At 52.2% G+C, this 26,670-nt stretch overlaps 3 protein-coding genes across 12 annotated transcripts; all 3 read left to right on the top strand.

Moving 5' to 3' along the window:
• Nucleotides 1-6: 6 nt before the first annotated feature.
• GDPGP1 (GDP-D-glucose phosphorylase 1) lies at nucleotides 7-6,532 on the top strand. 8 transcript variants are annotated; one of them, XR_013813149.1, is made up of 3 exons: nucleotides 7-823; nucleotides 1,702-2,978; nucleotides 6,398-6,532. XR_013813149.1 is itself a non-coding variant. In XM_079764123.1 (3 exons), the coding sequence occupies exon 3, from the start codon at nucleotides 1,710-1,712 to the stop codon at nucleotides 2,865-2,867; it is 1,158 nt and encodes a 385-aa protein (XP_079620249.1). In that variant the 5' UTR covers nucleotides 7-133; nucleotides 685-823; nucleotides 1,702-1,709; the 3' UTR covers nucleotides 2,868-3,098. The 8 variants fall into 8 exon arrangements, 7 of the variants coding, with proteins under 7 accessions (XP_079620249.1, XP_079620247.1, XP_079620250.1 ...); XM_079764123.1 differs by lacking the exon at nucleotides 6,398-6,532 and having other exon boundaries at nucleotides 7-133; nucleotides 685-823; nucleotides 1,702-3,098; XM_079764121.1 differs by lacking the exon at nucleotides 6,398-6,532 and having other exon boundaries at nucleotides 7-403; nucleotides 685-823; nucleotides 1,702-3,098.
• Nucleotides 6,408-19,589, top strand: TTLL13 (tubulin tyrosine ligase like 13; the record flags this gene model as incomplete). 3 transcript variants are annotated; one of them, XM_079764063.1, is made up of 15 exons in its annotated part: nucleotides 6,408-6,652; nucleotides 7,263-7,303; nucleotides 8,469-8,587; nucleotides 10,085-10,215; nucleotides 10,435-10,591; nucleotides 11,001-11,144; nucleotides 11,412-11,497; nucleotides 11,808-12,039; nucleotides 12,988-13,172; nucleotides 15,798-15,983; nucleotides 16,278-16,464; nucleotides 16,751-16,930; nucleotides 17,935-18,247; nucleotides 18,801-19,053; nucleotides 19,157-19,589. In XM_079764063.1, the coding sequence occupies 15 exons, from the start codon at nucleotides 6,408-6,410 to the stop codon at nucleotides 19,335-19,337; spliced, it is 2,640 nt and encodes an 879-aa protein (XP_079620189.1). In that variant the 3' UTR covers nucleotides 19,338-19,589. The 3 variants fall into 3 exon arrangements, with proteins under 3 accessions (XP_079620189.1, XP_079620191.1, XP_079620190.1); XM_079764065.1 differs by having other exon boundaries at nucleotides 18,801-19,283; XM_079764064.1 differs by lacking the exons at nucleotides 6,408-6,652; nucleotides 7,263-7,303 and adding an exon at nucleotides 7,346-8,374 and having other exon boundaries at nucleotides 11,412-11,725.
• Nucleotides 19,590-19,718: 129 nt separating this feature from the next.
• Nucleotides 19,719-25,602, top strand: NGRN (neugrin, neurite outgrowth associated). Its single transcript, XM_079764150.1, has 3 exons — nucleotides 19,719-19,926; nucleotides 20,291-20,401; nucleotides 24,542-25,602. Exons 1-3 carry the CDS (start codon nucleotides 19,760-19,762, stop codon nucleotides 25,134-25,136), a joined length of 873 nt encoding a protein of 290 aa, XP_079620276.1. The 5' UTR covers nucleotides 19,719-19,759; the 3' UTR covers nucleotides 25,137-25,602.
• Nucleotides 25,603-26,670: the final 1,068 nt, after the last annotated feature.

The following is a 26,670-nucleotide window of genomic DNA, read 5'->3' as shown; positions in this document are numbered from 1 at the left end:
GCGTGCGTGCGTGCGCGAGGGATGCGCATGCGCGGAGGACGCCGCGTCCTCGCTGCGCTGTGGCTGCAGGAGCTGCGGGTCGGTCGCGCGGAGCGTCCTCTTCGCCTGCCGTGAGCGGCGGCGGCGGCCTCGGGTGAGGTCTGGCGAAGGGCAGCAGGGAAGTCTGGGGCCAGGGGGCCACTGGGAACTCTCTGAGTGGCCATTGGCCGCCGCTGCCCCTGTGCCTGAGGACGGCTTTGGCCTCCCGAAGTCACCCCCCGGCCCCCGCCTCGCGTGTTGCAGCCCCCGCGTCGCCTCTGCAGACAGCCCCGCACGCTGACTGCCGGTGAGGCTGTTTCTTGACGCCCACCGGATGCCAAACGCTGTGCGGAGTTACTTAGATTTTGGTTAGCAGCCCTGCAAGGTAGGCCCCCAGGTATCAATGCACGAATGAATGAAACGGCGCTATTCCCAAGGGTGAGGATTCCAAGCTGCCGAGAGGGGGAGGTGGGAGTGAAGTCATTTCTTTCGTTTTCAGTTTTGCTGACGTATCATTGACAGGTGCACTTGTAGGGATTAATTCTTGATTCTTCCAATTTAATCTGCTTGCTGATCTGTAAAGTCTAAATGTGAGCGTGTCAATTAAAAACAAAAAAAGTCGGGCCCCTGTCATCCGACTTCAGCTTCTCTCTGCCATCTCCTCAGGGCCTCTGTGGTTTAAGCCTTCGTGGGCACTCAGTTCCTCTTCCGGCTTATCTTCACGGAAGCCTTTCCCGAGTCCCTGGACTAGAGTAGGAGTTTGTCTTACACTCGCCGAGTTCCCAGTGCTTCTCCTGCACGGCATGTATCTGGCTTGCAATTTATATTTACTCGGCTGATGTCTGTTTCCCCCACTAGACTGTAAGCCCCATGAGCTATGAGAGGCATGTACTCCAGGACCTGATATGTGGCCTTGGTTGAGTCAATGTTTACCGAGTGACTGTCGTTTGCCCAGCACTCAACGTGATTACCCTGGCTGGTTTGGCTCAGTGGATAGAGCATGGGCCTGCAGACTGAAGGGTCCCAAGTTCGATTCCGGTCAAGGGCACATGCCTGGGTTCCAGTGGGGTGCATGCAGGAGGCAGCCAATCAGTGGATCTCTCTGTCACGTGCCCTGACTGGGAATCGAACCTCGACCTCCTGGTTCAGAGGTTGATGTTGAACCACTGGGCTATGCCGGCGTGGCTAATACGTGTTTTTAATTCAGCAAAAATATGTGCTAACCTACAGGATCATGAGTCATTTCTGTATTTCAAAATAGTTTACCCAAGGTGTATATTTCTTTTGTAACCAGAAGAACAAGTCAAGGTTATTTAAAAATAAAAATAAAATCTCTGGAAATGGCCCTAACCGGTTTGGCTCAGTGGATAGAGCATCGGCCTGCAGACTCAAGGGTCCCGGGTTCGATTCCGGTCAAGGGCATGTACCTTGGTTGCGGGCACATCCCCAGTAGGGGGTGTGCATGCAGGAAGCAGCTGACCGATGTGTCTCTTCTCATCGATGTTTCTAACTCTCTATCCCTCTCTTTTCCGCTCTGTAAAAAATCAATAAAATATATTAAAAAAAAAAAAAAAAAGAATAGTCTCCCCAAAGGGAAGAACCCATATGTTTAAAAAAAATAAATAAAATCTCTGGAAATGGAGTAGCATCATGTGTTTTTCCCCCCTCTGATGATTGTTTCAGGTCGGCCCATGGCTGTTTCAGCGGGTTCAAATGAAACTTCCTATTTGCTACCTCCAAACAGGGAGGACTGGGAAGAGCAAGGCATCCCTGACTTTGTGTACAGACAGAAGGAACTCACGCGGGAAGGGATTCAGTGGCCGAGGACCCCGCCCAGGCCCCCGGACACACTGCCTCTGTCTCGTTTTGACTCTGCGCTCCTCTCTGCCTGGAGACAGCGGATGGAGCTGGGGCTGTTCCGCTACTGCCTGGGGGAGCTGCGGACCCAGACGCTCCCTGGCCCCATGGGTTTCGTGGCTCAGCTGAATGTGGAGCGAGGGGTGCAGAGGAGGCGCCCCCAGAACATCAGGAGCGTCAGGCAGGCATTTGACCCCGAAGAGTTTAACTTCAACAAGATCAGGCCTGGAGAAGTCCTCTTCCGTTTGCGCCGGGAGCCCGACCCCCCGGGGGTTCTCCAGGAAGAGGATATCTTCGTGATGATCAACGTGAGCCCCCTGGAGTGGGGCCATGTGCTGCTGGTGCCCGAGCCCGCCCGGGGGCTCCCCCAGCGCCTGCTGCCGGGCGCGCTCCGGGCTGGGCTGGAGGCCGTGCTCCTGAGCTCACACCCGGGCTTCCGCATCGGCTTCAACAGCCTGGGCGGCTTGGCCTCAGTGAACCACCTCCACCTGCACGGCTATTACCTGACCCACAGGCTGCCCGTGGAGGGGGCCCCAAGTGAGCCCCTGGACCCTGGGGGCCATTTGCACCTGCTCCGGGCTGTCCCGGCCCCCGGCTTCCTCTTTTACACCAGCGGGCCGGGGCCGGACTTAGAAGCCTTGATCGGCAGGGTGTGCCGAGCCACGGACTATCTGGCGGACCACGAGATCGCACATAACTTGTTTGTGACCCGGGGGGCGCCCCCTGGGAAGGCTTCCTCTTCCTCAGCCCTCACAGGGGTCCGGGTGATCCTCTGGCCCCGCAAATCCAGCTTTGGGGTAAAGGAACGGGAGGCGTTCAACGTTGCCCTTTGTGAGCTGGCCGGGCACCTCCCTGTGAAAACGCCCCAGGACTTCAGCAGCCTGACCGAGGCGGCCGCCCTGGCCCTCATTCGAGACTGTCTGCTGCCCCCAGCGCAGGCGGAGGAGGTACGGGCGGCGCTGGTGGCCTTGACGGCCCAGGAGGAGCAATGATTGGGGCATTTCCGTGACGGCTCTCTCCCCTGTCGCAGCCTCAGAGGAGGGATCACGAACTGATGACAATGGTCTCTTTCCAGAGGAGATGCCTTGGAATAAATGGAATGGGTGAGCCCTCATGGATGTATCTGCTTCTTCCTTTCTGCTTGGGCCAGCCCCAGGGATGCCCAGCCTGTTGTTGGGAAGAGTATATAACTATATAGAGTATATAACTCCTGCCGAAACCGGTGTGGCTCAGTGGATAGAGCGTCGGCCTGCGGACTGAAGGGTCCCAGGTTCGATTCCGGTCAAGGGCATGTACCTTGGTTGCGGGCACATCCCCAGTAGAGGGTGTGCAGGAGGCAGTTGATCGATGTTTCTCTCTCATCGATGTTTCTAATTCTCTATCCCTCTCCCTTCCTCTCTGTAAAAAAGCAATAAAATATATATATATTTTAAAAAGAGTTATATACTCCTGAGTTTCTCTATGGACTTTCCTTTTCTTTTTTTAAAATATATTTTATTGCTTTTTTACAGAGAGGAAGGGAGAGGGATAGAGAGTTAGAAACATCGATGGGAGAGAAACATCGATTCAGCTGCCTCTTGCACACCCCCCACTGGGGATGTGCCCGCAACCAAGGTACATGCCCTTGACTGGAATCGAACCTGGGACCCTTCAGTCCGCAGGCCGACGCTCTATCCACTGAGCCACACCGGTTAGGGCTGGACTTTCCTTTTCATATCAAGCCTTACAAAAGTGACAGTTTATGTACCTCTGGCCTGGTGCCCCCACTTCCTCTGGTTTTGCCCCTCTGCCTGTTCCCCCTTTGCCTGCCGCTGAGTTTTATTTCTTCATCTCTCCCTGCTCCATCCAGATGCCCTCCTTACAGCACATTCTTCACCTGCCTGGCTGCCTGGAATTTTCCTCCAGCCCTAGCAAACACAGCTGAGTACGCCCCACTAACTTCGTCTAGTGTGAAAACAAGTGTTACAGCTTTAAAGGTACAGCTCCTCTTTTTTACTTATTTTTATTTTTTGTTAATCCTCACCCGAGGATATTTTTTCCATTGATCTTTTAGAGAGAGTGGAAGAGAGAGGGAAAGACAGAGAGAAAGATCGATGTGAGAGAAAGACATCGATTGGTTGCCTCCTGCACACACCCAGACCACGGCCTGGGCCAGGGAGGAGCCTGCAACTGAGGTACGTGCCCTTGACCAGAATCGAACTTGGGAACCTTCAGTCTGCAGGCCGACGCTCTATCCACTGAGCCAAACCAGTTAGGAGGGCAAGGTAATACCTCCATTTAACCGATTAATAAGAGATGGAGGTGGGCAGAGATTTAGTAATGATGAGCATCAACCCATGAACCAGGAGGTCATGGTTCGATGCTGGCCAGGGCACGTGCCCAGGTTATGAGCTTGATCCCTAGGAGAGGGTGTGTAGGAGGCAGCTGATCAATGATTCTCTCTCATCATTGATGTTTCTATTTCTCTTTTCCTAACTCTCTCTCTGAAATCTATAAATACTTTTTTTTTTTTAAAAAGAGTGTCCTGGAAGGTGAAGGACTCCAAAGCATTTCAAAGAGAGGGTACTTGAGAGTGTCATATCCTGAAGAAAGATCAAGAAGTCTGTGATTCAGCTCTAGCTGGTTTGGCTCAGTGGATAGGCCCAGGAACTGAAGGGTCCTGAGTTCGATTCTGGTCAAGGGCACGTACCTTGGTTGCAGGTTCCCAGCCCTGGTCAGGGTGTGTTCAGGAGGCAAGCAATCGATGTGTCTCTTTCACAACGATGTTTCTCTCTGTCTCTCCCTCTCCCTTCCACTCTCTAAAAATCAATGGAAAAATATCCTCAGGGGAGAATTAACAAAGCAAAAAAAAGGGGCTGTGAATCAGAAAATGTCTATGTCTTTTTAAAGGAGGGAATTTTTTAAAAATTTATTGATTATTTTGAGAGAGGGAGAAAAACATTGAGTTGTTCCACTTATTTATGCATCCATTGGTTGATTCTTGTATGTACGCTGACCAGGCAATGGAACCGCCATCCTGAGATGTTAGGAATACACTAACCAAGTGAGCTACCTGGCCAGGGTTAAAGGAGGGAAATTTTCAAAGTGTCCTCTAGATTGAACCACATAGGATAATCGTAAGGTGACAACGTGAGCAGAGTTTGGTGGAAGTGGCCATCAGAATCAGATAAAGGGGATGGACAGTGAAGGGACAGTTTGATAAGGCGTTTGAGGGCACGTGTGCTAATTGAGGTTGACCCTCCTGGTGCAGAGACTGCTCAGGCATGGTTATTTAAAAAAAAAAAAAAAAAAAAGTGCCCTAACTGGTTTGGCTCAGTGGATAGAGCGTCGGCCTGCAGACTGAAGGGTCCCAGGTTCGATTCCAGTCAAGGGCATGTACCTTGGTTGCGGGCACATCCCCAGTGGGGGCTGTGCAGGAGGCAGCTGATCAATGTTTCTCTCTCATTGGTGTTTCTAACTCTCTGTCCCTCTCCCTCTCTGTAAAAAATCAATTATATATATATAGATATATATAGATATATATAGATATATATAAATGTAACAAAGGCAAGCAGAGTTGGCCAAATTCTGCCCTTAGCCTGGTGGTACAAGAAAGGGTAGGAGTGGGGTCGAGCCTACTGGCATTGAAGCCAAAGGACTACAAGTCCCATGATGCAGCCTGTCAGCTGCCACAGGAAGAGGGCCTCAGGCTAGGTGGCCTCAGAACGCGCGCAGCCGAGTGGGTGTGGTTCCCAGGAGGCCCCGCCCCCAGAACGCTGCTCCAATGGGGGGGTCACTCGTGTCCATGGCGACAGTGGGCGGTGGCAGCCAGCTTGCGGAAGGAGCCACCACCGCCGGGATCTCGCCAACTAAGAGTGAACCCCGTGGGGAACGGGCGCCCCCTTGTGATCAGTGGGGACGGCACGTCCTGTGGAAGGAGCCAGGAGGCGGTCGGTCCCTGAGGCCCAGCCATGCCCAGGGCAGGAAGGGTGGACATGAGCGACCAGCTGAGCCCAGTCCCAGGCCTCTAGGAGTGGACTCATCAGTCCCTCCGCTCTCCTCGGAACTGCCGGTGGGCAGAGTCCACAGGGGACTCCTCCTCTGCTGTCAGAACCTAAGAGGTCTTAGCTAGCGGGTGCCTGGCCCCGGTGTGTACACATGGGGAAACTGAGGCCGGCCGAGCGGACCTGAAGCCCGCCCCCCTCCTCCAGCCATCCCCCTTCCCATTCAAAAAACACACAAAGTTATGGCATGGTGCTTGCCGGCTCCGTTCAGATCCTGCTGCACTTCAGTATGTTGTGTGGGGTGACCTTGGATGACCGGGGCTGGCCAGCGAGCCCAGCATTATCAGGGGGCATCCCCGGCCCCCCACCCCCCATTGCCTACTTGGAAACTGCCCGTTTTGCAGTGGGATTGTTCTTGTTCCGGAGGAGCAGCCACATTCCCTTATCACACCAGGAAGGTCCTCAGGGTGGACTCCCGGCCTTCCCAGGCGTGGAGGGAAGTCTGAGTATATTTCATCCCCCTCCCTGTCCCCCCCCAGAATCTAAAGGATGGAGCCAAGTCCCTCCAAGACCAGTGAGTCAGAGGAAGACTCTGTAGAAGAGGAGGAATCCGAGGAGGAGTGTGATAACGGGGAAGTCACCATCTCTCCTAACCCCGCGCAGCAGACACTCTCAAAGGCGGACAGCGAGGTCGCCTTATCCATTGTGGCCACGAAAATTCCGAAAACAGTCCTAGCCCCAGCTGCCTTGGATGACTTACAGGTTGGGAGAAGAAAGAGAAGGCGGAGATGCAGGTAACAGTTCCCTGAACCCCCTCACTTGCCCGGCTCCACGGTCCCGCCCCCCCCCCCCCCCCCCCAGCTTCCCTTTGCAGTTGGGCAGGGACCCCAGGTCTTCCCTTTAGCCTGGGAAGGATGACAGGGAATACTGGAGCTTCATTAACCTTTTGGTACAACAAAAACAAACAAGAATCAGAACCATGGGGGTGGCTCAGTGTAGAATTTCAGCATGTGTATGGCATCTTGGTCCTCAAGGGGCTTCTGGAGGAAATGAACTGCATTGTGGACTTTTTTTTTTTAAATATATATATTTTTATTGATTTTTTTACAGAGACAAAGGGAGAGGGAGAGAGAGCTAGAAACATTGATGAGAGAGAAACATCCATCAGCTGCCTCCTGCACCCCCCCCCCCCCCACTGGGGATGTGCTCAAAACCAAGGTACATGCCCTTGACCGGAATCGAACCTGGGACCCTTGAGTCTGCAGGCCGACGCTCTATCCACTGAGCCAAACCGGTTAGGGCTGCATTGTGGATTTGTTGGGTGTCTCTTATCTGAGCACCTGACAGCCAGGGGTCCCCCCTTCTCTCCCATTGTGCCTGATTGATGCTCTTCCTCCCTCCCAGATCCCTGGCCATCAACCTCACCAACTGCAGATATGAGAGTGGTAAGCACCCGGCTCTGCTGTCACTTTCACTCTGAGGAATGGTCCCCCAATCAGGCTCCCAGCCCCTGGATGATGTTAATCTGGCCTGTAGCCTGTACTGCGCGCCCTGGCTCAGCCACTCGCAGCTGAGACACATCGCTGTTCAGTCAGTCTCCGGTAGGGTGGGCATCTCAATAGCTAACATGAAAAAAAAATGACTGAAAGTCACCACTGCCCCCACCTTTTTAAGTTTTGTGGTTTTTTTAAAAACATTTTTGTTGATTTCAGAGCGGAAGGGAGAGGGAGAGAAAGGAAAAAAGCATCAATGATGAGAGGGAATCATTGATTGGCTGCCTCCTGCATGCCACACTGGGGATCGAGCCTGCAACCCGGGCATGTGCCCTTGACCGAAATCAAACCCAGGACCCTTTAGTCTGCAGGTCGACGCTCTAACCACTGGGCCATATCGGCTAGGGCCAATTTTCAGGGTTTGTGTTTTTTTGTTTGTTTGTTTTTAAATATATTTTATTGATTTTTTACAGAGAGGAAGAGAGAGGGATAGAGAGTTAGAAACATCGATGAGAGAGAAACATCGATCAGCTGCCTCCTGCACACCCCCCACTGGGATGTGCCCGCAACCAAGGTACATGCCCTTGACCGGAATCAAACCTGGGACCCTTGAGTCCGCAGGCCGACGCTCTATCCACTGAGCCAAACCGGTTTCGGCCAGGGTTTGTGTTTTTTTTGTTGTTTGGTGTGTTTTTTTAATCAGAGATGAGATGAGACTAAAACCATGTTTTCAAGGAAGCTCTTGAGGCGGCTTCAGCAATTTTTAAAAAATCACCCGCTAGGTCAGCCGTCTCTTTCTCCCCTCTTGCCCCGCTGTCATCTGTGCAAGGGGCACCCCCAGAGTGTGAGGCGCCGGTGTGATCCCTGCCAAGGGCTAGCTTTGCCGGCTAGAAGCCGTCCTGACTGAGAGCGGGAGTGACAGGCGCAGAGAGCCAGACTCCCGTTTTCTCTGTCAGCTTGTGGAAGGGCCGACAGCCTCCCGAACTTGGAGTTGTCCCATGGCAACTGAAGTGCAGAGCTGAGGTAACTACCTCCCTCGTCTGCCCGCTCTCCAGGCAGGGCTGCCCCGCACCCGACCCAGCCTGGGCCTCCCTGACCTCCCTCCCTCTCTCCACAGTGCGACGCGCAGCCCAAATGTGTGGCCTGAGGGAGGCGGGGGAAGACGAAGAGTGGAACGTGTACTGGACGGACTGCTCCGTGTCCCTGGAACGCGTCATGGACATGAAGAGGTTTCAGGTACAACCTGCTGGCCCACGATCCTAAAGGGGCTGCGGCCCCAGAATGACTACTCCCCCCCCACCACCCCGCCCTGTGCCCGGGCACCAGAGGCTGTCACTCTGTGGCTATCCCCTGTTGAGGGCAGGAAAGGCCATGGCCAGGGGCTCCCACCCCAATGGAATGCTCTCCTCTTGGGTCTCTGGACCTTCTCTTATCTGAAGAAGTGTCTGCTGGGCACATCCTGTCTCAATAGCTGCTGGTTGCCTGGCGGCTGGTGTGCCCAACTGGCCCCGCCCCCCAGGGCAGGTGAGCCAGCTGATTGGTCCAGCCTCCAGCAGCTTGGCCTAGCATCCCACCTCCACTAGGAGTCAGTGTGGGGTCCCTCACAGCCCCAAGAAAGTCAAGCAAGCTGGACCAGGGTCCTCAAGAAGAATATTAACTCTTCACGGTATTTTTGTGATCCCCTAATTGGGTCTTTGTGGTGGCTAGCAATAAAATAACTGAAAAGGGTCTGCGTGCATATTTCTAGGGGCGGCCTCACAATAAGCCTCCCCATTAACGAGACCGTAACCTGTCCCACAACGAGAAAGCCGGAGCCAGACACTGCCTTTACGTTCTTACCTCATGAAATCCTCAAAAACAGTCCGGCTGGTGTGGCTCGGTGGTTGAGCATCAACCTGTGAACCAGGAGGTCACGGTTCGATTCTGGTCAAGGGCACATGTCCAGGTTACAGGCTTGATCCCCAGTAGGGGGCGAGCAGGAGGCAGCTGATCCATGATTCTCTCTCATCATTGATGTTTCTATTTCTCTCCCCCTAGCAGGGTTCCAGCAGGCAATGCTGTGCCCTCTGGGGGTGCCATGGCAGTGCATGCCGTGGGCTGGGCCCTAGTTTCCTTTTCTCTTTGGGGAAATGTTTTCTCGTTTGCTTTGTGCTGTTACACACCAAGAATTCGTTTTTATATATATATATATATTTAAATTGATTTCAGAGAGGAAGGGAGGGGGAAAGATAGAAACATCAATGATAAGAGAGAATCATGGATTGGCTGCCTCCTGCACGCCCCACACTGGGGATCAAGCCCACAACCTGAGCATGTGCCCTGACTGGGAATCGAACCCTGACCTCCTGGTTCATAGGTCGACGCTCAACCATAGAGCCACGCCAGCCGGGCCGCACCCATTATTCTTACAGGACTGGTCCCTGGTGGTCTGAGGGGTGTTATAAGGGGATAGAAGGACCAAAATCTTGTCTAGCCCCTTCTCACTACCCCTCATTTCCTCATTTGCTAACCTCAGTGTTGTGTGTGTTTTGGGGAGAGGCCAAGGAGGGTTTCTCACCTGCCTTAGGCGATCTTCCTGTCTTCTCCTTGGGGTGCTAGGTAGTGTTTACCTCCACGGACTTCAACCTTGACCTTCCCAGTCCTTCTCCACTGCTTTCTGGATGCCCAGGCCCCAGAAAGAGCCATTTTCCTCTGGGGGAGGGAGGGTAGTTTAACTAATTGGCTCCATTTCAGAAAATCAACCACTTCCCTGGCATGACGGAAATCTGCCGCAAAGACCTGCTGGCCCGGAACCTGAAGCGCATGCAGAAAATCTACCCCCGGGAGTACAACATCTTCCCCCGCACCTGGTGCCTCCCCGCGGAGTGAGCGCGACCCTGGGGAGGGGAGGGCTCGCCATCGCGGTTCCCTCTAGACTCTGGATGACTGACCTTGAGTGACCTTGAGCGTCTCGGGATGGAAGCGGAGTGGTCTGAGACGGAGGGCTCCAGGAAGAGCACGGACCGGAGGGCAGGAGGGATCCACGGGACCCTGGGACCGCCGTGTTGCACAGGAGCCTTCTGACCCGCCCCGTCTGCACATAGCTACGGGGACTTCCATGCCTGCGGCCGTCAGCGGAAAACGCGAACGTTTATCTGCAAGCCAGACAGTGGCTGTCAGGGCCGCGGCATCTTCATCACCCGAAACCCCCGGGAGATCAAGATCGGAGAGCATATGATCTGCCAGCAGTACATCTCCAAGGTGAAGGGCGCGCCAGGACCACCGGGTCCCTCCACCAGCATTGGGGTACCCCGTCTCTCCCAAAGCCAGGGAGGAAGCCGGTTTCCAGCACCTGCTCTTCCTGCTCCCTTCCCCTCCACCCTTATCTTGGAGGCCATGTGGAGCCCCGGCTCAAAGCTAGCCTGCCTGGGTTTGAGTCTGAGGTTTCCCACTTCTTAGACGTCTGGGTTCAGGCAGCTGCCTTACCCTGCCCGTGCCTCAAGTTCCCTCATTTGTCATGGGGCACCACAACAGTAACCATGTCACGTGGTCACTGTGGAAGTTAAACGAGCTGTGGCGTGTGGGAAGCACGCCCGGCCGGCTGCGTGTGACCCTGAGCGAGCTCCTCAAAGCGCTGTCGTTTCTCCCCGGCGGGCCTGCGCCCTCTCAGCCCTTCCTCATCGACGGCTTCAAGTTCGACATGCGCATCTACGTCCTGCTCACGTCCTGCGACCCGCTGCGGATCTTCATGTACGAGGAGGGCCTGGCCCGCTTCGCCACCATGCCCTACGTGGAGCCCAACCACAGCAACCTGGTGCGGGGCCCGTGGCAGCCGGGGGGGGGGGGGGGGGGGGGGCGGGCGGCACCCTTTCCTCTCCCGCTGCTGTGTGCTGAGGGCTCCTTGGAGACGCCAGAAGCTAGTGAGCGCCTCAGCACCCCTTCTTCCCCAGGGGCTGCCAGGACAGGAGATGTGCAGTCCCAGGGGGGAGGGGGGAGGGGGAGGGCGGAGGAGGGAGAGGAAGGGGGTGGGGCGCTCAAAGCAGAGATGCAGGGGGAGACCTCAGGCCGCTCTCCCCCCCAGGATGAAGTCTGCATGCACCTGACCAACTACGCCATCAACAAGCACAACGAGAACTTTGTCCAGGACGATGCTGTGGGCAGTAAGAGGTACTCCCCGCTCTGTTTCCTTCCTCTGTCCCTTAGCCTCAGTCTCAGCGGCCCAGGAAAGAAACTGAGGCTGGCCGGCTCCCGGGAGGCCGACTGCTCAGGACAACTCTACAGACCCTTGTCCTGTGCCCGTCCACCAAGTGGGGCCCCCGACCCACCCGGGTCACAAACCTGGCTCCAAGCTGGTAGCGGCCCTTTAAAGCACGAGGGACTGAGGCACGGAGTTAGGTTAATGTTGGGGAGCCTCCTGCCTGCAGCCCAGCCCCACGGGCCGAGAAGTGGGGCTCCCTCTGAGCACTGGGCCTCACAGGAAGCTGTCGACGCTCAATGCCTGGTTGCGAGAACACAGCTACGACCCCCGAGAGATGTGGGGGGACATCGAGGACATCATCATCAAAACCATCATCTCGGCCCATTCTATCCTTCGCCACAACTACCGCACCTGCTTCCCCCAACACCTGAGTGGAGGTACTTGTGCCTGTTTTGAGATCCTTGGTTTTGACATCTTGCTGGACCACAAGCTGAAGCCCTGGCTGCTGGAGGTGAGGATTCTCTCCCGGGCTTTCCAAACCCGAAGCCCTCCTCCTCGAACAGGACGCCCGGGACTAGCGTACACTCAGGTGGAGGAACAGAGAACAGGGGCGCAGCGGCACGGGGGGGGGGGGGGGGGGAGTGCACGAGGGATAAGCTCTCTGTGCTTTGGACCTGCTGAGTCAGATCTGGGTGGCCTCTGCCTGCACCGTAGGAATCCAGGTTTGGGGTCCCAAGTGTTCCTCATGTAAGCCTTGCCTTTAAGGGCATTATATCGACACAGGCAGGCTGTCTGGCTCCCACCGGCCTGTGTGTTAGCCCAGTGGTCGGCAAACTCATTAGTCCACAGAGCCAAATAGCACCAGTGTAACGACTGAAATTTCTTTTGAGAGCCACATTTTTTTTTTAATTGATTTTCTACAGAGAGGAAGAGAGAGGGAGAGAGAGTTAGAAACATCGATGAGAGAGAAACATCGATCAGCTGCCTCTTGCACACCCCCTACTGGGGATGTGCCCGCAACCAAGGTATGTGCCCTTGACCGGAATCGAACCTGGGACCCTTGAGTCCGCAGGCCGATGCTCTATCCACTGAGCCACACCGGTTTCGGCAGAGCCACATTTTTTAAACTTAAACTTCTTCTAACGCCACTTCTTCAACATAGACTCGCCCAGGCCGTGGTATTTTGTGGAAGAGCCACGCTCAAGGGGCCAAAGAGCCGCATGTGGCTCGCGAGCCGCGGTTTGCCGACCACTGGGTTAGAGGGCTCTCTGTGGCAGAGTCCTGTGGTCTTGGAAGTCAGAGCATCCAGCCTCCTTGGCTGAGGCCACTGGCGGGGATGTGTTTGCTAAACCCTCCTACTAGACGTGCCCCCTCCCCCCCCCCCCCAGTTGGGCCTGCAAGAGACGGCCACCTGCTCAGGGGGTCTAGGAAGGGGGCGGATAACGGCTCCTCCTGGCAGGTAAACCACTCTCCAAGCTTCACCACGGACTCGCGTCTGGACCGAGAAGTGAAGGACGCCCTCCTCTTAGATGCCATGATCCTTGCCAACCTCCGGGGCTGTGACAAGAGGAAGGTGATGGAGGAAGAGAAGCGGCGAGTCAAAGTGCGGCTTTTCCACTGCCACCAAGAGCTACGGGAGGCCAGGTACTCCAGGTGTCCATTTTATTATTTTTAAAATACATTTTTATTGCCCTAACCGGTGTGGCTCAGTGGATAGAGCGTCGGCCTGCGGACTGAAGAGTCCCAGGTTCGATTCCAGTCAAGGGCACGTACCTTGGTTGCAGGCACATACCCTGTAGGGAGTGTGCAGGAGGCAGCGGATCAATGTTTCTCTCTCATCGATGTTTCTAACTCTCTATCTCTCTTCCTTCCTCTCTGTAAAAATCAATAAAATATATTTAAAAATATATGTTTTTTATTGATTTCAGAGAGTAAAGGAGAGGGAGAGAAACATCAATGATGAGAGAGAACCACTGATAGGCTGCCTCCTGCATGCCCCACGCTGAGGATCGAACCCGCAACCCGGGCATGTGCCCCGACCGGGAATCGAACCGTGACCTCCTGATTCATAGGTCGACGCTCAACCACTGAGCCACGCCCGCCGGGCAAGCTGTGTAACTTGTCTTCTTCGTTACCACTTTCCCGAGAATGAAAGCCTGGGGCTGATCAGCTATTAAAAACAATTTTTTGCATAAGTGATACATCACCTGTCATAGACAAGTATGTTCAAGTGCAAAAGATGCAGCGATTAGCCTGTTTCCTGCCCTTCTCCCTCCGGCTACTCCGTTTCCCCCGAGCCCATCACTGTTCCTTGGGTTTCACAAGTATTTAATGCACATACTTGTATTTATGCAAGTTGTTTTTCTCCTTTTACTGCCCAGACAGGAGCATAACTTTCCCACCCTCTGGACCCTGCTTAACAGTGTACGTTAGAGCTATTTCATAACTAGCACCATAAGGAGCTTTATGTGGTTTGATTAGCTGTTTTTTTTTTCATTTTTTAAAATATATTTTATTGATTTTTTTACAGAGAGGAAGGGAGAGGGATAGAGTTAGAAACATCGATGAGAGAGAAACATCAATCAGCCGCCTCCTGCACACCTCCCATTGGGGATGTGCCCGAAACCAAGGTACATGCCCTTGACCGGAATCGAACCTGGGACCCTTCAGTCCGCAGGCCGACGCTCTATCCACTGAGCCAAACCGGTTAGGGCTGTTGTTTTTTTTTTTAACAAAGTTCCTCTAGAAACCATTTCCCAAGAAAGTGTATAGTAATGAAACACAAAACAGGTTAGCCATTCACTATTAGGGGACAGTTTAAATCAATATTGTTCACCCACTATTGTTTTAATTGTAAGACAGTTTACAAACATGGTAATTTGTTGCCGACACTAAATTACAGTTTGTTGATGACACATAAAAATGAATGGTCCCTGCCGGGGAGCTCTTAGTTAGAGCGTCATCCTGATAGGCCAAGGTTCCGGGTTGGATTCCCGGTCAGGGCACATACAAGAATTAACCAATGAATGCATCAATAAGTGGAACAACAAATCGATGTTTCTCTCTCTCTCTCTCTTAAAAAATATCAATAAAAAATGAATTGGAGCCCTAACCGGTTTGGCTCAGTGGATAGAGCGTCGGCCTGCGAACTCAAGGGTCCCAGGTTCGATTCCGGTCAGGGGCATGTACCTTGGTTGCGGGCACATCCCCAGTGGGGGGTGTGCAGGAGGCAGCTGATGGATGTTTCTCTCTCATCGATGTTTCTAACTCTCTCTCCCGCTCCCTTCCTCTCTGTAAAAAATCAATAAATTTTTAAAAAATGAATTGGAGTAGATTTAGGATTATTCTTATAATAAATACGTCCCTCTTCCCCGGTTGCATTACCAGATGCAGGGCCCATGCGTATTTGACTTGCTATAATATCCTGGGGGCCTGGCACACAGATGTTTATGTGAGTGGAGGGGAAATGTAACTCTACATGCCCTGGGTATTCGGGCAGCATTGCATTGTGCACGTGACTTTATCAGTCGTGTCTTTCACTGGGGATCAAAGGTTGAAAACCTCTGGACTTAATAAACAAAAGTACAATCATGCACTAGAATATTAGGCAGCCATTTACAAATGCTGTTGTATGATCCCAATTTCATTTAAAACAAGAAAGGAAGGAGGGAGTAAATAGAGTATGGTGTCCTAGCCGGTGTAGCTCATTGGGTAGAGCGTTGGCCTGTGGACTGAAGAGTCCCCGGTTCGATTTCAGCCAAAGGCACATGCCCCGGTTGTGGGTTCGATCCCCAGTAGGGGGCGTGCAGGAGGCAGGCAGCCAATCCATGAGTCTCTCTCATCATGATGTTTCTCTCTCTCCCTCTCCCTTCCTCTCTGAAATCAACAAAAAAATGTAAAACAAAATAATAACAATTAAAATATATTATAAAAAAGAAGGGCCTGGTGAGTGGCAAAGCCAGGATTCAAACTCAGGACGTCCTGCCTCAGTCTACGCTCCTCACCAACATGCTCATTGCACCCTAATACGACGGGCAGCTTTTAGCTTCTTTCTTCTCTTCTAGATTTTCTATGATTAAAAACCCAGTTTAAGTCAAGCCTGTTTTCATTACAACACACAGACAGGCCTGGCCGCTGTCACCGCAGGGGCAGGCGCCCGCAAGGCCGTGGTGACGGCAGCAGCAGGTTCTCGAAGCCGTGGTCAGCCTTCCTTTCCCGACTCGGCCTTCTCGCAGACCGGCCGACTCACCCCGAGCTTGGTTTTCTTAGGCGAGAACAAACGGAGCTGTCCCAGGCAGCACTGCTGGACCAGGAATGCTACGAGGACTCCCACCTGGGGGGGTACCGGAGGATCTACCCGGGGCCTGACACAGAGAAGTATGCACCCTTCTTTAAGCACAGCGGCTCCCTCTTCCAGGAGACGGCCGCCTCCAAGGCCAGAGAGGAGTGCGCCAGGTACTCTGCCCTGCATGCTCCTCTCCGCGCCGGTGGAGGGGGGGGGGGGGGGCAACTCCTGCAGCTGCACTGCTCCCCGGCAGGGTGGAGAGGATGCCAGGCCCTTGAGGAAAGGGGGGGGGGGGGGGGATGATAAACCCTATCAGTCTTCCTGATTCAGTTCAGTAGGTTTCCCATCTGCCCCAACTCTCCCATCAGTCCCAAAGCGGATCATAATTTCCTCCTCTCTTCCCATCCCCATATGCCCTTCCCACCACAATCTCTCCAGTGTCTGAAGCTGCTGTATCTTGTCAGGCAGCAACGGGAAGAGATCCGCCTCAAGCAGAAGCAGCGGGAGGTCTTGGAGTCCAAGAAGCGCAAGGACAACAAGGAGCAGAGCCAGGGGGAGTCGGCCGGGGAGAAGAGGCGGCCCAGGCCCAGGCCCAGGCTCCAGGGCTTTTCCACCCACTTGGCTTACAGGAACCGGAAACGGGAGCAAAAGGTGTCAGGGGCTTTGTGGCTCTTGCCTTTCTGCAGGAAAACGGGTTGGAACTAGTAGAGACGGGCATCTGCTGTCCTCTGCTCCTCGTCTGAGAGAGGAGTTCCTAATGAGTCCACTGAATCTTACTTTTTGGAACAGATCGTGAGAGAACGTGTAGCAAAGGGCACCTGGCACTAGGGTCAGGGCAGGGGTGGCGGGAGAGTGGGCAGGAGTCCTGCGGTCGACTTGGTGATGGTTTGGGGCTCCTCACTGGGGAGCCTGCATGCATCCCTCCTGTGCCTTGTAGCTGCTCCCGGGACACCTGGACACCACGCAGCCTCAAGAAATTGTGGAAGAGGAGGAGCTGGAGCGGCTGAACGCCCTGCTGCGGAGAGAGAACCTCATCCGGAGCCTGGGCATTGTAGAGCAGATCACCAGCATCGTGCAGGCCAGCCAGCAGAGCCAGAAAAAACTGCCTGAGTGTCGGGTGAGGGGCTCCACACAGCATCTCTCAGAGCGGGGAACCAGGGCGGTCCTGGCACAGGGCGGGGGCTGCGGCCCAGGGGGCTAATGTGATGGTGTCTGGCAGTGCAGCCTGGGGAAGCAGTGCATGCTGGGCCTTAGGAAGGAGTCTTTCGGTTCTTTTTTTTTTTTTAGTATATTTTACTGATTTTTTACAGAGAGGAAGGGAGAGGGATAGAGAGTTAGAAACATCGATGAGAGAGAAACATCGATCAGCTGCCTCTTGCACACCCCCTACTGGGGATGTGCCCGCAACCGAGGTACATGCCCTTGACCGGAATCGAACCTGGGACCTTTCAGTCCACAGACCGACGCTCTATCCACTGAGCCAAACCGGCCAGGGCAGTCTTTTGGTTCTTTTGACGTCCGCTCCCAAGCTCCCTTGTTTTTAGCATTGGTATCCAGCCAAGTGCAGCTCCCAAATTTCTCACAAGGGGCTGGTTCCCTATATTCCCATCTGGCAATAACCCCACCCTCAGTGGCTCCCGTGTAATCTCTCCCTAGCATGGCCAGTGCCGTGGCGCTAGCGGGAGATAAGTAAAGTCTTGGGCCAACGAAGCAGCCGCCGCATTCACTATTCCCTGGGCTAGTAGCAACCCCGTGGGTCCTGTTTTTGTAGAGTAACTGGTTCCATAGTGGCTATGGCCTGGACGATTTTTCAGTTATTTATTTCTTTTTTAAAAAAAATATTTTTATTGATTTCAGAGAGGAAGGGAGAGGGGGAGAGAGAGAAACATCAATGAGGAGAGAGAATCACTGATCGGCTGCCTCCTGCATGCCTCCTACTGGGGATCAAGCCTGCAACCTGGGCATGTGCCCCTGACTGGACTTGAACCCAGGATCCTTCAGTCCGCGCTGGCCGACGCTCTATCCACTGAGCCACACCAGCTAGGGCTCAGTTACCTATTTCTCCCACCACTCCACCCAGCCTCACAGGAAATGGGGTAAGAGGCTTCTTTTCTCCTCTAGCCTAGATCGCACCAGGATGGGCTGAGCAGTCAAGAGCTGCCGTCTCTGAGTCTGTTCCCGTTGGTCTTCCTGAGAGGGGCCTACAGAGAGCAGGGCCCCCCTCACTTCCTGCATGTCGTCCAGCCCGAGCTGATCCCCAGGATCCTAGGGCCACTGCCAAGCCATCCTGCCCTCCTGCACCAGTCCGGGTGCTACCTCCAGCCCAGGACCTTCAACTGGACCAGAGACCCAGCCAACTATGGCCCCTGTTCGTTGTCGCTGAAGAAATCTGGAAGGCGCTGCTTTCCCATGTCCAGATTCAGGCTTAATAGCCGTAAGTATACAAAACTAGCTTTGTGTGCATGCCCACTAGCAAATACCACAGCTGGGATGCTCCCCAAATATAGACGGCACTTGTGGGAGTGGGGGAGGCAGTGGTCCCCTCCTCCGATGTACTAGAACAGGGGTCCTCAAACTTGTTAAACAGGGGGCCAGTTCACTGTCCCTCAGACCGTGGGAGGGCCGGACTATAGTTTAAAAAAAACTATGAACACATTCCTATGCACACTGCACATATCTTATTTTGAAGTAAAAAAAAAAAACAAAACGGCAAAAACACCCGCACGTGGCCCGCGGGCCGGAGTTTGAGGACGCCTGGACTAGAACCTGGTGATAGAAATGGCAGAAATACAGCCCCAGCACTCACCTCACAGGGAAATGGACACGTACCCACACCAGGGACGGTCCAGGGTGGTAAAGACGCTGGAGGGGGGAAGCATAGGATGCCAGGCCTCTGTGTTGGTACTTGGGCAACAGTTGGGGAAGAGTTGTGAAGTAGCAACTCAGGGGGCCCCTCCCCCCCCCCCCCCACCATGTTTCCACTGCAGAAGGCCAGGCCAGCAGAAGGCTAGAAGCCATAAACAGAGCCATGGCCGGATCAGTGCACTCCTCTTTAACCCCAAAGCAGGGCTATTTTCTGCAACGGGAAAGAGTGGTAAGTAGCCCCTGGACTGAATGCACCTTGCCCTCCGTGGTCAATTCCGAACACAGGGCAGCCAAGGCCCAGGACCTCCCCCTCTGCCCTACCTCCGCATCCCTGACGCAGAGCGCCACTGCACTCCTGGACATCGGCCACCACAGGTAATCGCAGGACGGAAGCCCAGCGCCCGCCTCTGCTGGAGACCCCCCCCCTCGGGTGTCCTAAGGGGGCAAAGGACCTTGAACCATTGCTCTTTCACCAAAGAATGCCACCGAGCTCGAGTTGGAAAAGCCTCGCCCAGGAGCCCCGTCTGCATCAGGCTCAACACGTCAGACACCAAGAATTCTTCCATACCCCAAGATTATTTTCGGATCAGAAAAGACTAAAAAGTGGAGGAAGAGGTGCCAGGGCCGGCCATGCACTCGTCTCCGCCCTTCAAACCTGAGCCTGGATTTGTCGCGAGGAGACGGGTCCGAACCCTGGGTCCGGCCGGGGCCCGGAGCGCCCCCGGCCAGGGGCTGTCGTCATCGGAGGATCGCCAAGGCGGAGTCCTTCCCGCCGCCGCCGTGGGGGGAACAGGCCGGCCTGCGTTGCCGTTGGGACGAAGGGCTGACTCTTGGCAAGTGAACCCGTCATTTTATTAAAATTTATGCAGTTTTGTAGAAGCATCCTTCGCCTCCTTCGGACTCGCGCGTCCCCGGGAAATCTCTCCCCTTATTTACAGCGGAAAGGGTGGGCCACAGAGCTCTTCTGGCCCTGATAGGTCGCCTTCTGCCGGAAGCGGGGGTGGGAAATTACGTCACTTCCGGGTCACGCCCCACAACTTCCGGTGTTGCTGCGTTTCGGCCCTAAAGCAGTTGGGTCAACATGGCGCGTGCTCTGAGTGTCCTGCTCGGGCCGCGTGTCCGTGCTGCTGTCGTCTCTCGCTGTGGGTTCGCGACCCAGGGGGTGGCAGGCCCGGGATCTACCGGCCGCGAGCCGGACCCCGATTCCGACTGGGAACCAGAGGAGCGGGAGCTGCAGGAGGTGGAGAGGTACCGGCTCCTCCCCGGGCCCTCGGCCTGAAGCAGGGCCTCGCGCCCCGGCGCTGCAGGCCGCGCCCCCCTCGGCGCCGGGCGTCCCGCCGCCGCGTTCGCAGCGGCCCTCGCTTCTTCCCTGATCAGAGGCGCAGGGGCCGGTCTTCGGCTCCTTTGGGGACCCCGGGTCCCTTCCCCAGGGACGTAGTTCATCGCCCGTTGAGAGAGCTCGCCTTGCTCGGGGGGCTGCTGTTGTAGGTGTTAGATTTCCGGGGCGATGAACAAAGAGACGAGGCCTGGGCGCCCCCTGATTGAGCCCGAGTGGCTTCCACCACCCATGTCGCTCCCACGCATGGCTTCTGCCATGGGTTCTCTCCCCCAGCGCCCTGAAACGACAGAAAAAAGCCATCCTGTTCCAGAAAATGCGGAGGCAAATGGAGCCGCGAGGGGCCCCGCCCAGGACTCTGACCAGGGAAGCCATGGAGCAGATCCGGTGAGACTCCTGGGGTTCGGCTCCGCTGCGAGGGGGGGAGTGAAGGCTACTGGGGCCCACGATATTGTTTTTGTATTTTGTCCTTTTATTTTTTTATAACTTAAATTTTCTTTAAGGCGATATAACGAGCTCCCGTAATCCCGTCATCTTGATTTAATAGTGTTTAACAACGTGACACAGTTGGTTTATTTTGCTGAAAATTTTAGAATAGTCATTTGCAGACATCACATTTAAACCCTAAATAGTAAATCAGGACGTTCTTAACCTAAGATCCAGGGATAAGAGCTTCCATGGTTGTGCCCATTTTTCTGAGGCCATAACACTTAATTTAGAATTTTTTTTCTTTTTTTTAGAAAATCTTAAAGAGATCCTTTCTTAAATTTTAAGGTTGTTTTTTTTTTAAATAGATTACATTATGTGGTTTGAAATTAAGAACAGAATAATGTGGTTTACATATTGAGAAGTGTTAACCCCAGCAGGCTCCCGTGGGTGCTATTTTTAATAGTTTTTTTTGACGGCCTTTTGTCAGATTTCCTTGTGCAAATACAGCGATTATGAATATAGGTGTTTGTTTTCACCTTAATCAAACAGTAGAAGATTATAAATATGTGCTACCTGTACTTTTTTTCATTTAATATCTTTCTGCTTCAGAAGAGTTTTATAGAAGTCATAGTTAGTCATAGTTTATTAACCAGTCTTTTATTTATTTATTTATTTTAAAAAATAGTATTTTATTGATTTTTTACAGAGAGGAAGGGAGAGGGAGAGGGAGTTAGAAACATCGATCAGCTGCCTCCTGCACACCTCTATATTACCATATATCTACCAGGCATAGTTTATACATTCCCAGAAGTAGGGTTGCTAGGTCCAAGGGCAGATAGATTTTGCATTTTGATAAATATTGATAAATAGCTCTCCATGGGTTACGTGCCATTTTTCATTTCCATCAGAATGACTCTGGAATTGAGACTTTATAAAGATTCTGGAGAGCTGGTCAAGAAGACTTTGTGGCCCGATTTGGGTCAGTGGATAGAGAGCATCGGCCTGTGGACCATAGGGTCCCAGGTTTGATTCCAGTCAAGGGCATGTACCTGAGTTGCAGGCTCCTCCCCGGCTAGGGCCCTGGCCCTGGCCAGGGAGAGTGCAGGAGGCAACTATTCAATGTGTTTCTCTCACATCGATATTTCTGTCTTTCCCTCTCTTCCACTCTCTAAAAATCAATGGAAAAATAGCCTCAGGTGAGGATTAAACAAACAAAAAATAAAAAGGGAGAGGAAGACTGGGGGCCTGTCGTGCCTCTTGCATTGCTTCCTCTCCTGTCTTGAACAACAGCTTCTTCAAAACCTCCCACCTGTCAGACCTACAAATGTGGTCTATAAATGTCCTTTTACTTCAAAGAGAAACAGGCCATTGGGTAGGTATCCTTTAAAGCTCCTTGGTCTTCTTGTTTTCCATCTCAATCCTATACTATTTACATCTCAGAAGAAACAGTGGCCCTTCACTTGTCTAGGACCAATCTTCTTCTTCTTTTTTTTAATATATTTTATTGATTTTTTTACAGAGAGGAAGGGAGAGGGAGAGAGAGTTAAAAACATCGATCAGCTGCCTCCTGCACACCCCCCACTGGGGACGTGCCCGCAACCAAGGTACATGCCCCCGACCGGAATCGAACCCGGGACCCTTCAGTCCGCAGGCCGACGCTCTTTCCACTGAGCGCTCTTTCCACTGAGCCAAACCGGTTTGGGCATAGGACCAATCTTCTGTGTGCGCTAGGTCATATCCCTCCCTGATTCCTCAGGAACCTACATCTGTCATTTTAAGTTCTTCATTTTGTTCCCAGTAGGCTGCCTACCATTGGTTTTTTGTTTGTTTTTTGGTCTATGAAACCAATCTCCACAAATCTATCAGTGAGGTTTTTTAAAAAATATATTTTATTGATTTTTTACAGAGAGGAAGGGAGAGTGAGAGAGAGTTAGAAACGTCAATGAGAGGGAAACATCAATCAGCTGCTTCCTGCACACCCCCTACTGGGGATGTGCCCGCAACCAAGGTACATGCCCTTGACCGGAATCGAACCTGGGACCCTTGAGTCCGCAGGCCGACGCTCTATCCACTGAGCCAAACCGGTTAGGGCTATCAGTGACTTTTTTTCCATGCTGGGCATAACTGACATAGTCTTTAGCCTCCCTAACATTTCTGCAGCATTTGACCTTGTTGTTTGCTTTCATAAAATTCTCTTTATCTCTTGACCCAGTTACTCCTCATTTCTGTTTCTAGGGCTGCTTTTGTTTCCCCCCTGAACACCCCTCTCTTCCTCCTGTATCTTAAATATTGCTGTTTTGTAGAATTGTCTTCTCAGTCACTTACCTCACTCCGCCTACTTCCCTGCCTAATGGCAGCCACTCACATGGCTTCAACAACCTTTGCTGTTTAAGCCATCATTTTCAGTCCATGCTTTTCTTCTGAACTCTGTGTATATTCAGCTGTGCACTAGATACCTCTGGGTGTCACACGAGTTCCTCAAACTCAACATGTACAAAATAAAATTTATCATTGTTCCCTGACAATTTAATTCTGCTGTTTCTGCTATAATCCCACCCATCACCCAAGCTAAAATCCTGAATATGCTTCCTTCCCCAATATTTAGTCCCTTACCAAGTTTACCACTTGGCCTTCCTGAAGTATTTCTCAAGTCTCTTCCTTTTTCTGCTCTCATTGCCGCTGCCTCAGTTCATACGACCTGGATTATTCCGGTAGCTTTTGGCATCTAGTCTTGCAACTGAAAAACTACCACTGGATTGAGCTTCAGAATGAAAATTTGCTCATGGCATTCCACTAATTAAGAGCCTTCCTTGGTTTGCTGTTGATTTGGGGTAAACTCCAGACTCCTAAGCACGGCATGATCTTGCTCCTCCCCTCACTGTCCGACAAGTGGCGCTATTCCCCAGGGACATGATGTTCGTGGCTTTTCATGTGCTCACTGCACTATCGGTGCTTTTGACCTCCTCTTCCCCTCTGTCAGCTTGTTACTCCTTTCATCCTTTCAGAGCAGCTCTACTGGGGACTTCTGAAGCAAGTCCTGGGCCTTCCTGGGAGTGTGACAGCCTGTCCCTGGGTCTCCCCTGGGCGCTCTCACAGCATCCTCTGCTGTGACGCTGATCACAGTGTGATTGTATGTTAATACATCTGTCTCTGCCACCGGATTGCATGTTCTTTAAATTATATTTTATTGATTTTTTACAGCAAGGAAGGGAGAGGGATAGAGAGTTAGAAACATTGATGAGCCCTGACCGGTTTGGCTCAGTGGATAGAGCATCGGCCTGCGGACTGAAGGGTCCCAGGTTCGATTCCGGTCAAGGGCATGTACGTTGGTTGCGGGCACATCCCCAGTGGGGGATGTGCAGGAGGCAGCTGATTGATGTTTCTCATTGATGTTTCTGACTCTCTATCCCTCTCCTTTCCTCTCTGTAAAAAATCAATCAAATGTATTTTAAAAAAAAGAAAGAAACATTGACCAGCTGCCTCCTGCACACCCCCACTGGGGATGTGCCCGCAACCAAGGTACATGCCCTTGACCGGAATCGAACCTGGGACCCTTCAGTCTGCAGACCGATGCTCTATCCACTGAGCCAAACCAGACAGGGCAGATTGCATGTTCTTTAAAGGGAAGGGCCATCTTCATGCATTCCCCAGGGTTTAACGAGCTGGTGATCAGTGGCAGGAGATAAGTTGATGTGAAATAAAGTGATCTAAGAGTGGTTGGGTGTTGCTGTTAGCACGCAGGAATGAAACACAGCCTCTGCTTGCACCTCTTTTCACGTATTTATTTTTTATTTTTTTAAATATATTTTATTGATTTTTTACAGAGAGGAAGGGAGAGGGATAGAGAGTTAGGAATATCAATGAGAGAGAAACATCGATCAGCTGCCTCTTGCACACACTCCCTACTGGGGATGTGCCCACAACCAAGGTACATGCCCTTGACCGGAATCGAACCTGGGACCTTTCAGTCCGCAGGCTGACGCTCTATCCACTGAGCCAAACCGGTTTCGGCTCCTCACGTATTTATCACTAATATCTGTCAGCTATTCTGATAGAATACTTTTTGACAACTTGAAAAACTGCTTCATTTTCCTATAGGTATTTACATGAAGAATTTCCAGAGTCCTGGTCAGTTCCCAGATTGGCTGAAGGCTTTGATGTTAGCACCGATGTGATCAGAAGGGTTTTAAAAAGCAAGTTTGTGCCCACATTGGAGAAGAAACTGAAGCAGGATCAAAAGGTCCTTCAGAAAGCTGGGCCTGCCCACTCGCTCCGCCAGCTTCCAGGCCCTGGGGATGCCCGGGAGCTGCTTTCTGCAGGCCGCCCTGTGTCAGGAGCTGAAGCCTCATCCCAAGGCCACGGTCACAGCACAGCTTTGAGGGTAATAGAACCGAACACTCAGAGTACAAACATCCCGAGGAGACAGAAGGGAAGGAATAAAGGAGTCCAGAGCCTGGAGAAGGAAAGCTTTGTGCCTGTTGCTGCAGCCCAAGGTCAGCACAGAGAGCTGCAGAAGTACTCCACCAGTGGGTGTGAGGGCGCCAGAGGCACTGACAGCGATGCATTGCCAAGTGCGAAGGAGCTGGAAGCATTGAAGGCAAGAGAACTGGGTGAGCAGAACTTCAGCAGCAAGGTAGTGCAGAGGGGGCGAGAGTTCTTTGATGACAACGGGAACTTCCTGTACAGAATTTGACCTGGAGCCTGGCTGGTGGAGGTGTCATGTAAAATACAGCTGAGCGAGCAGATTGGAGCTGCCTGGATTTCTGTGTGTGGATTGTCCACCTTGGAAATGATGAGCCTGAAAATGGAAGGAGCCGCTTGGATTTCAGTCTGACAAGGGACAGTGAACCTCACAGGGCAGATGTATATGCGGGCAGCGTGAATAACAGGCTGGGTGCAGTCTAGCTCCCGGAGCATGGCTCCTGGTCTGACCATGTGGATATTCAGTACTCACCCTTCTTGCTTAGGCTTTCTATGTGTCGAAACCAGCCTGTGTCGCATGTGTTAGGAGTTCGTTGTATTTGCAATATGTGTTTGGGAGGAATTGAAAAGTTTTCCTTCTGACATCGTTTATTTCTTGATTAATGAACTAACAGTTCTGGAGCTGCTTAATCAATTGGTTGTATTCATTTTGCAAAATAAAGTGAAATGTAGCAGTCTGTTGATCGGTGCTCTGTGGGGTGGGAGAGTTTACCTGTGAATCTGAAGAGTAAGGGAAGGGGTGAGGCAAAGGGTTCATTGTCATTAAACACTGGGAGGGAGATAAGGTCAAAGGAAACTCCAGCAGAGACCTTGAGTCTAAGTCGAGAGCCTGGCAAACTGGACAACAGAAGGGACTTAAGTCCCTGAGCTTGGTGAAGCGGGGAGTGGGGGTGGTATGTGTGTTGTTTGTTCAGGGTAGCCTCCACCTTTGCAGCTGAGATTCAATCAAAGGGAGGTGTGGGGAAAAACTCAGTATAAAATTCTAGACAAGCTCTTGAAGCTCAGTGAACACAAAAGTTTTTTTTGCTTAATCTTCGAGAATTTTTCAAACCTACGAAAGTAGGAAGAATATTGTAATGCAATGAACCGTGTACCCATCACACAGCATTACATTTAACAAATGGACAATATCAATCTTTTCATTATCCCATACTTGCCCCACATTCCCACCAGCTTAAAGTCCAGACATCATACTTCATTTATTATGTATCTCAAAGACATAAGGACTCTTAAAAATACATTTTTATTGATTTCAGAGGTGGAGAGAGAGAGAGATACATCAATGATGCAAGAATCATTGATCAGCTGCCTTCTGCATACCCCATATGGGATCGAACTATCAATCCGGGCAAATGCCCTGACTGGGAACCGAACCATGACCTGGTTCATAGGTTAATGCTCAACCACTGAGCCATGCCAGCTGGGTGTAAGGATTCCTTTTTAACAAAGATATATAAACCATTATTATAACAACACATTGTGGACCAATAGTTTTATTGCTAGCTTTACCCAGTGGCCAGATGAATTTCTATTGAACCAGTACAAAAAACGTTTTACATAAATGTTAATTTAAAGGCATGCTTTAAAATTACCCATTGCATTTTGAAGTTATATGTTCTTACAATATCTTTTTCAAGTATGATACTTTGTAAAACACTGTAATATGAAACGAGAATTGTGATCCGTCCGCAATGTGTTAAGTTTTAGTAATTCCTTAATTGTAGCTAATAGCCCGATAGCATTTT

Source organism: Cnephaeus nilssonii (assembly GCF_951640355.1).
Source record: "Cnephaeus nilssonii genome assembly, chromosome: 24".
Lineage (NCBI taxonomy): Eukaryota > Metazoa > Chordata > Mammalia > Chiroptera > Vespertilionidae > Cnephaeus > Cnephaeus nilssonii.
This window is presented reverse-complemented; position numbering and strand designations above follow the sequence as displayed.

Excerpts from the sequence above, each read along its gene's own strand:
- GDPGP1 (XM_079764124.1), top strand. The coding sequence starts at position 1,710 with ATGGCTGTTTCAGCGGGTTCAAATGAAACTTCCTATTTGCTACCTCCA.
- NGRN (XM_079764150.1), top strand. The coding sequence starts at position 19,760 with ATGGCGCGTGCTCTGAGTGTCCTGCTCGGGCCGCGTGTCCGTGCTGCT. Across the intron at positions 19,927-20,290 it reads GAGCTGCAGGAGGTGGAGAG|CGCCCTGAAACGACAGAAAA; the intron begins GTACCGGCTCCT and ends TCTCTCCCCCAG. Across the intron at positions 20,402-24,541 it reads GAAGCCATGGAGCAGATCCG|GTATTTACATGAAGAATTTC; the intron begins GTGAGACTCCTG and ends ATTTTCCTATAG.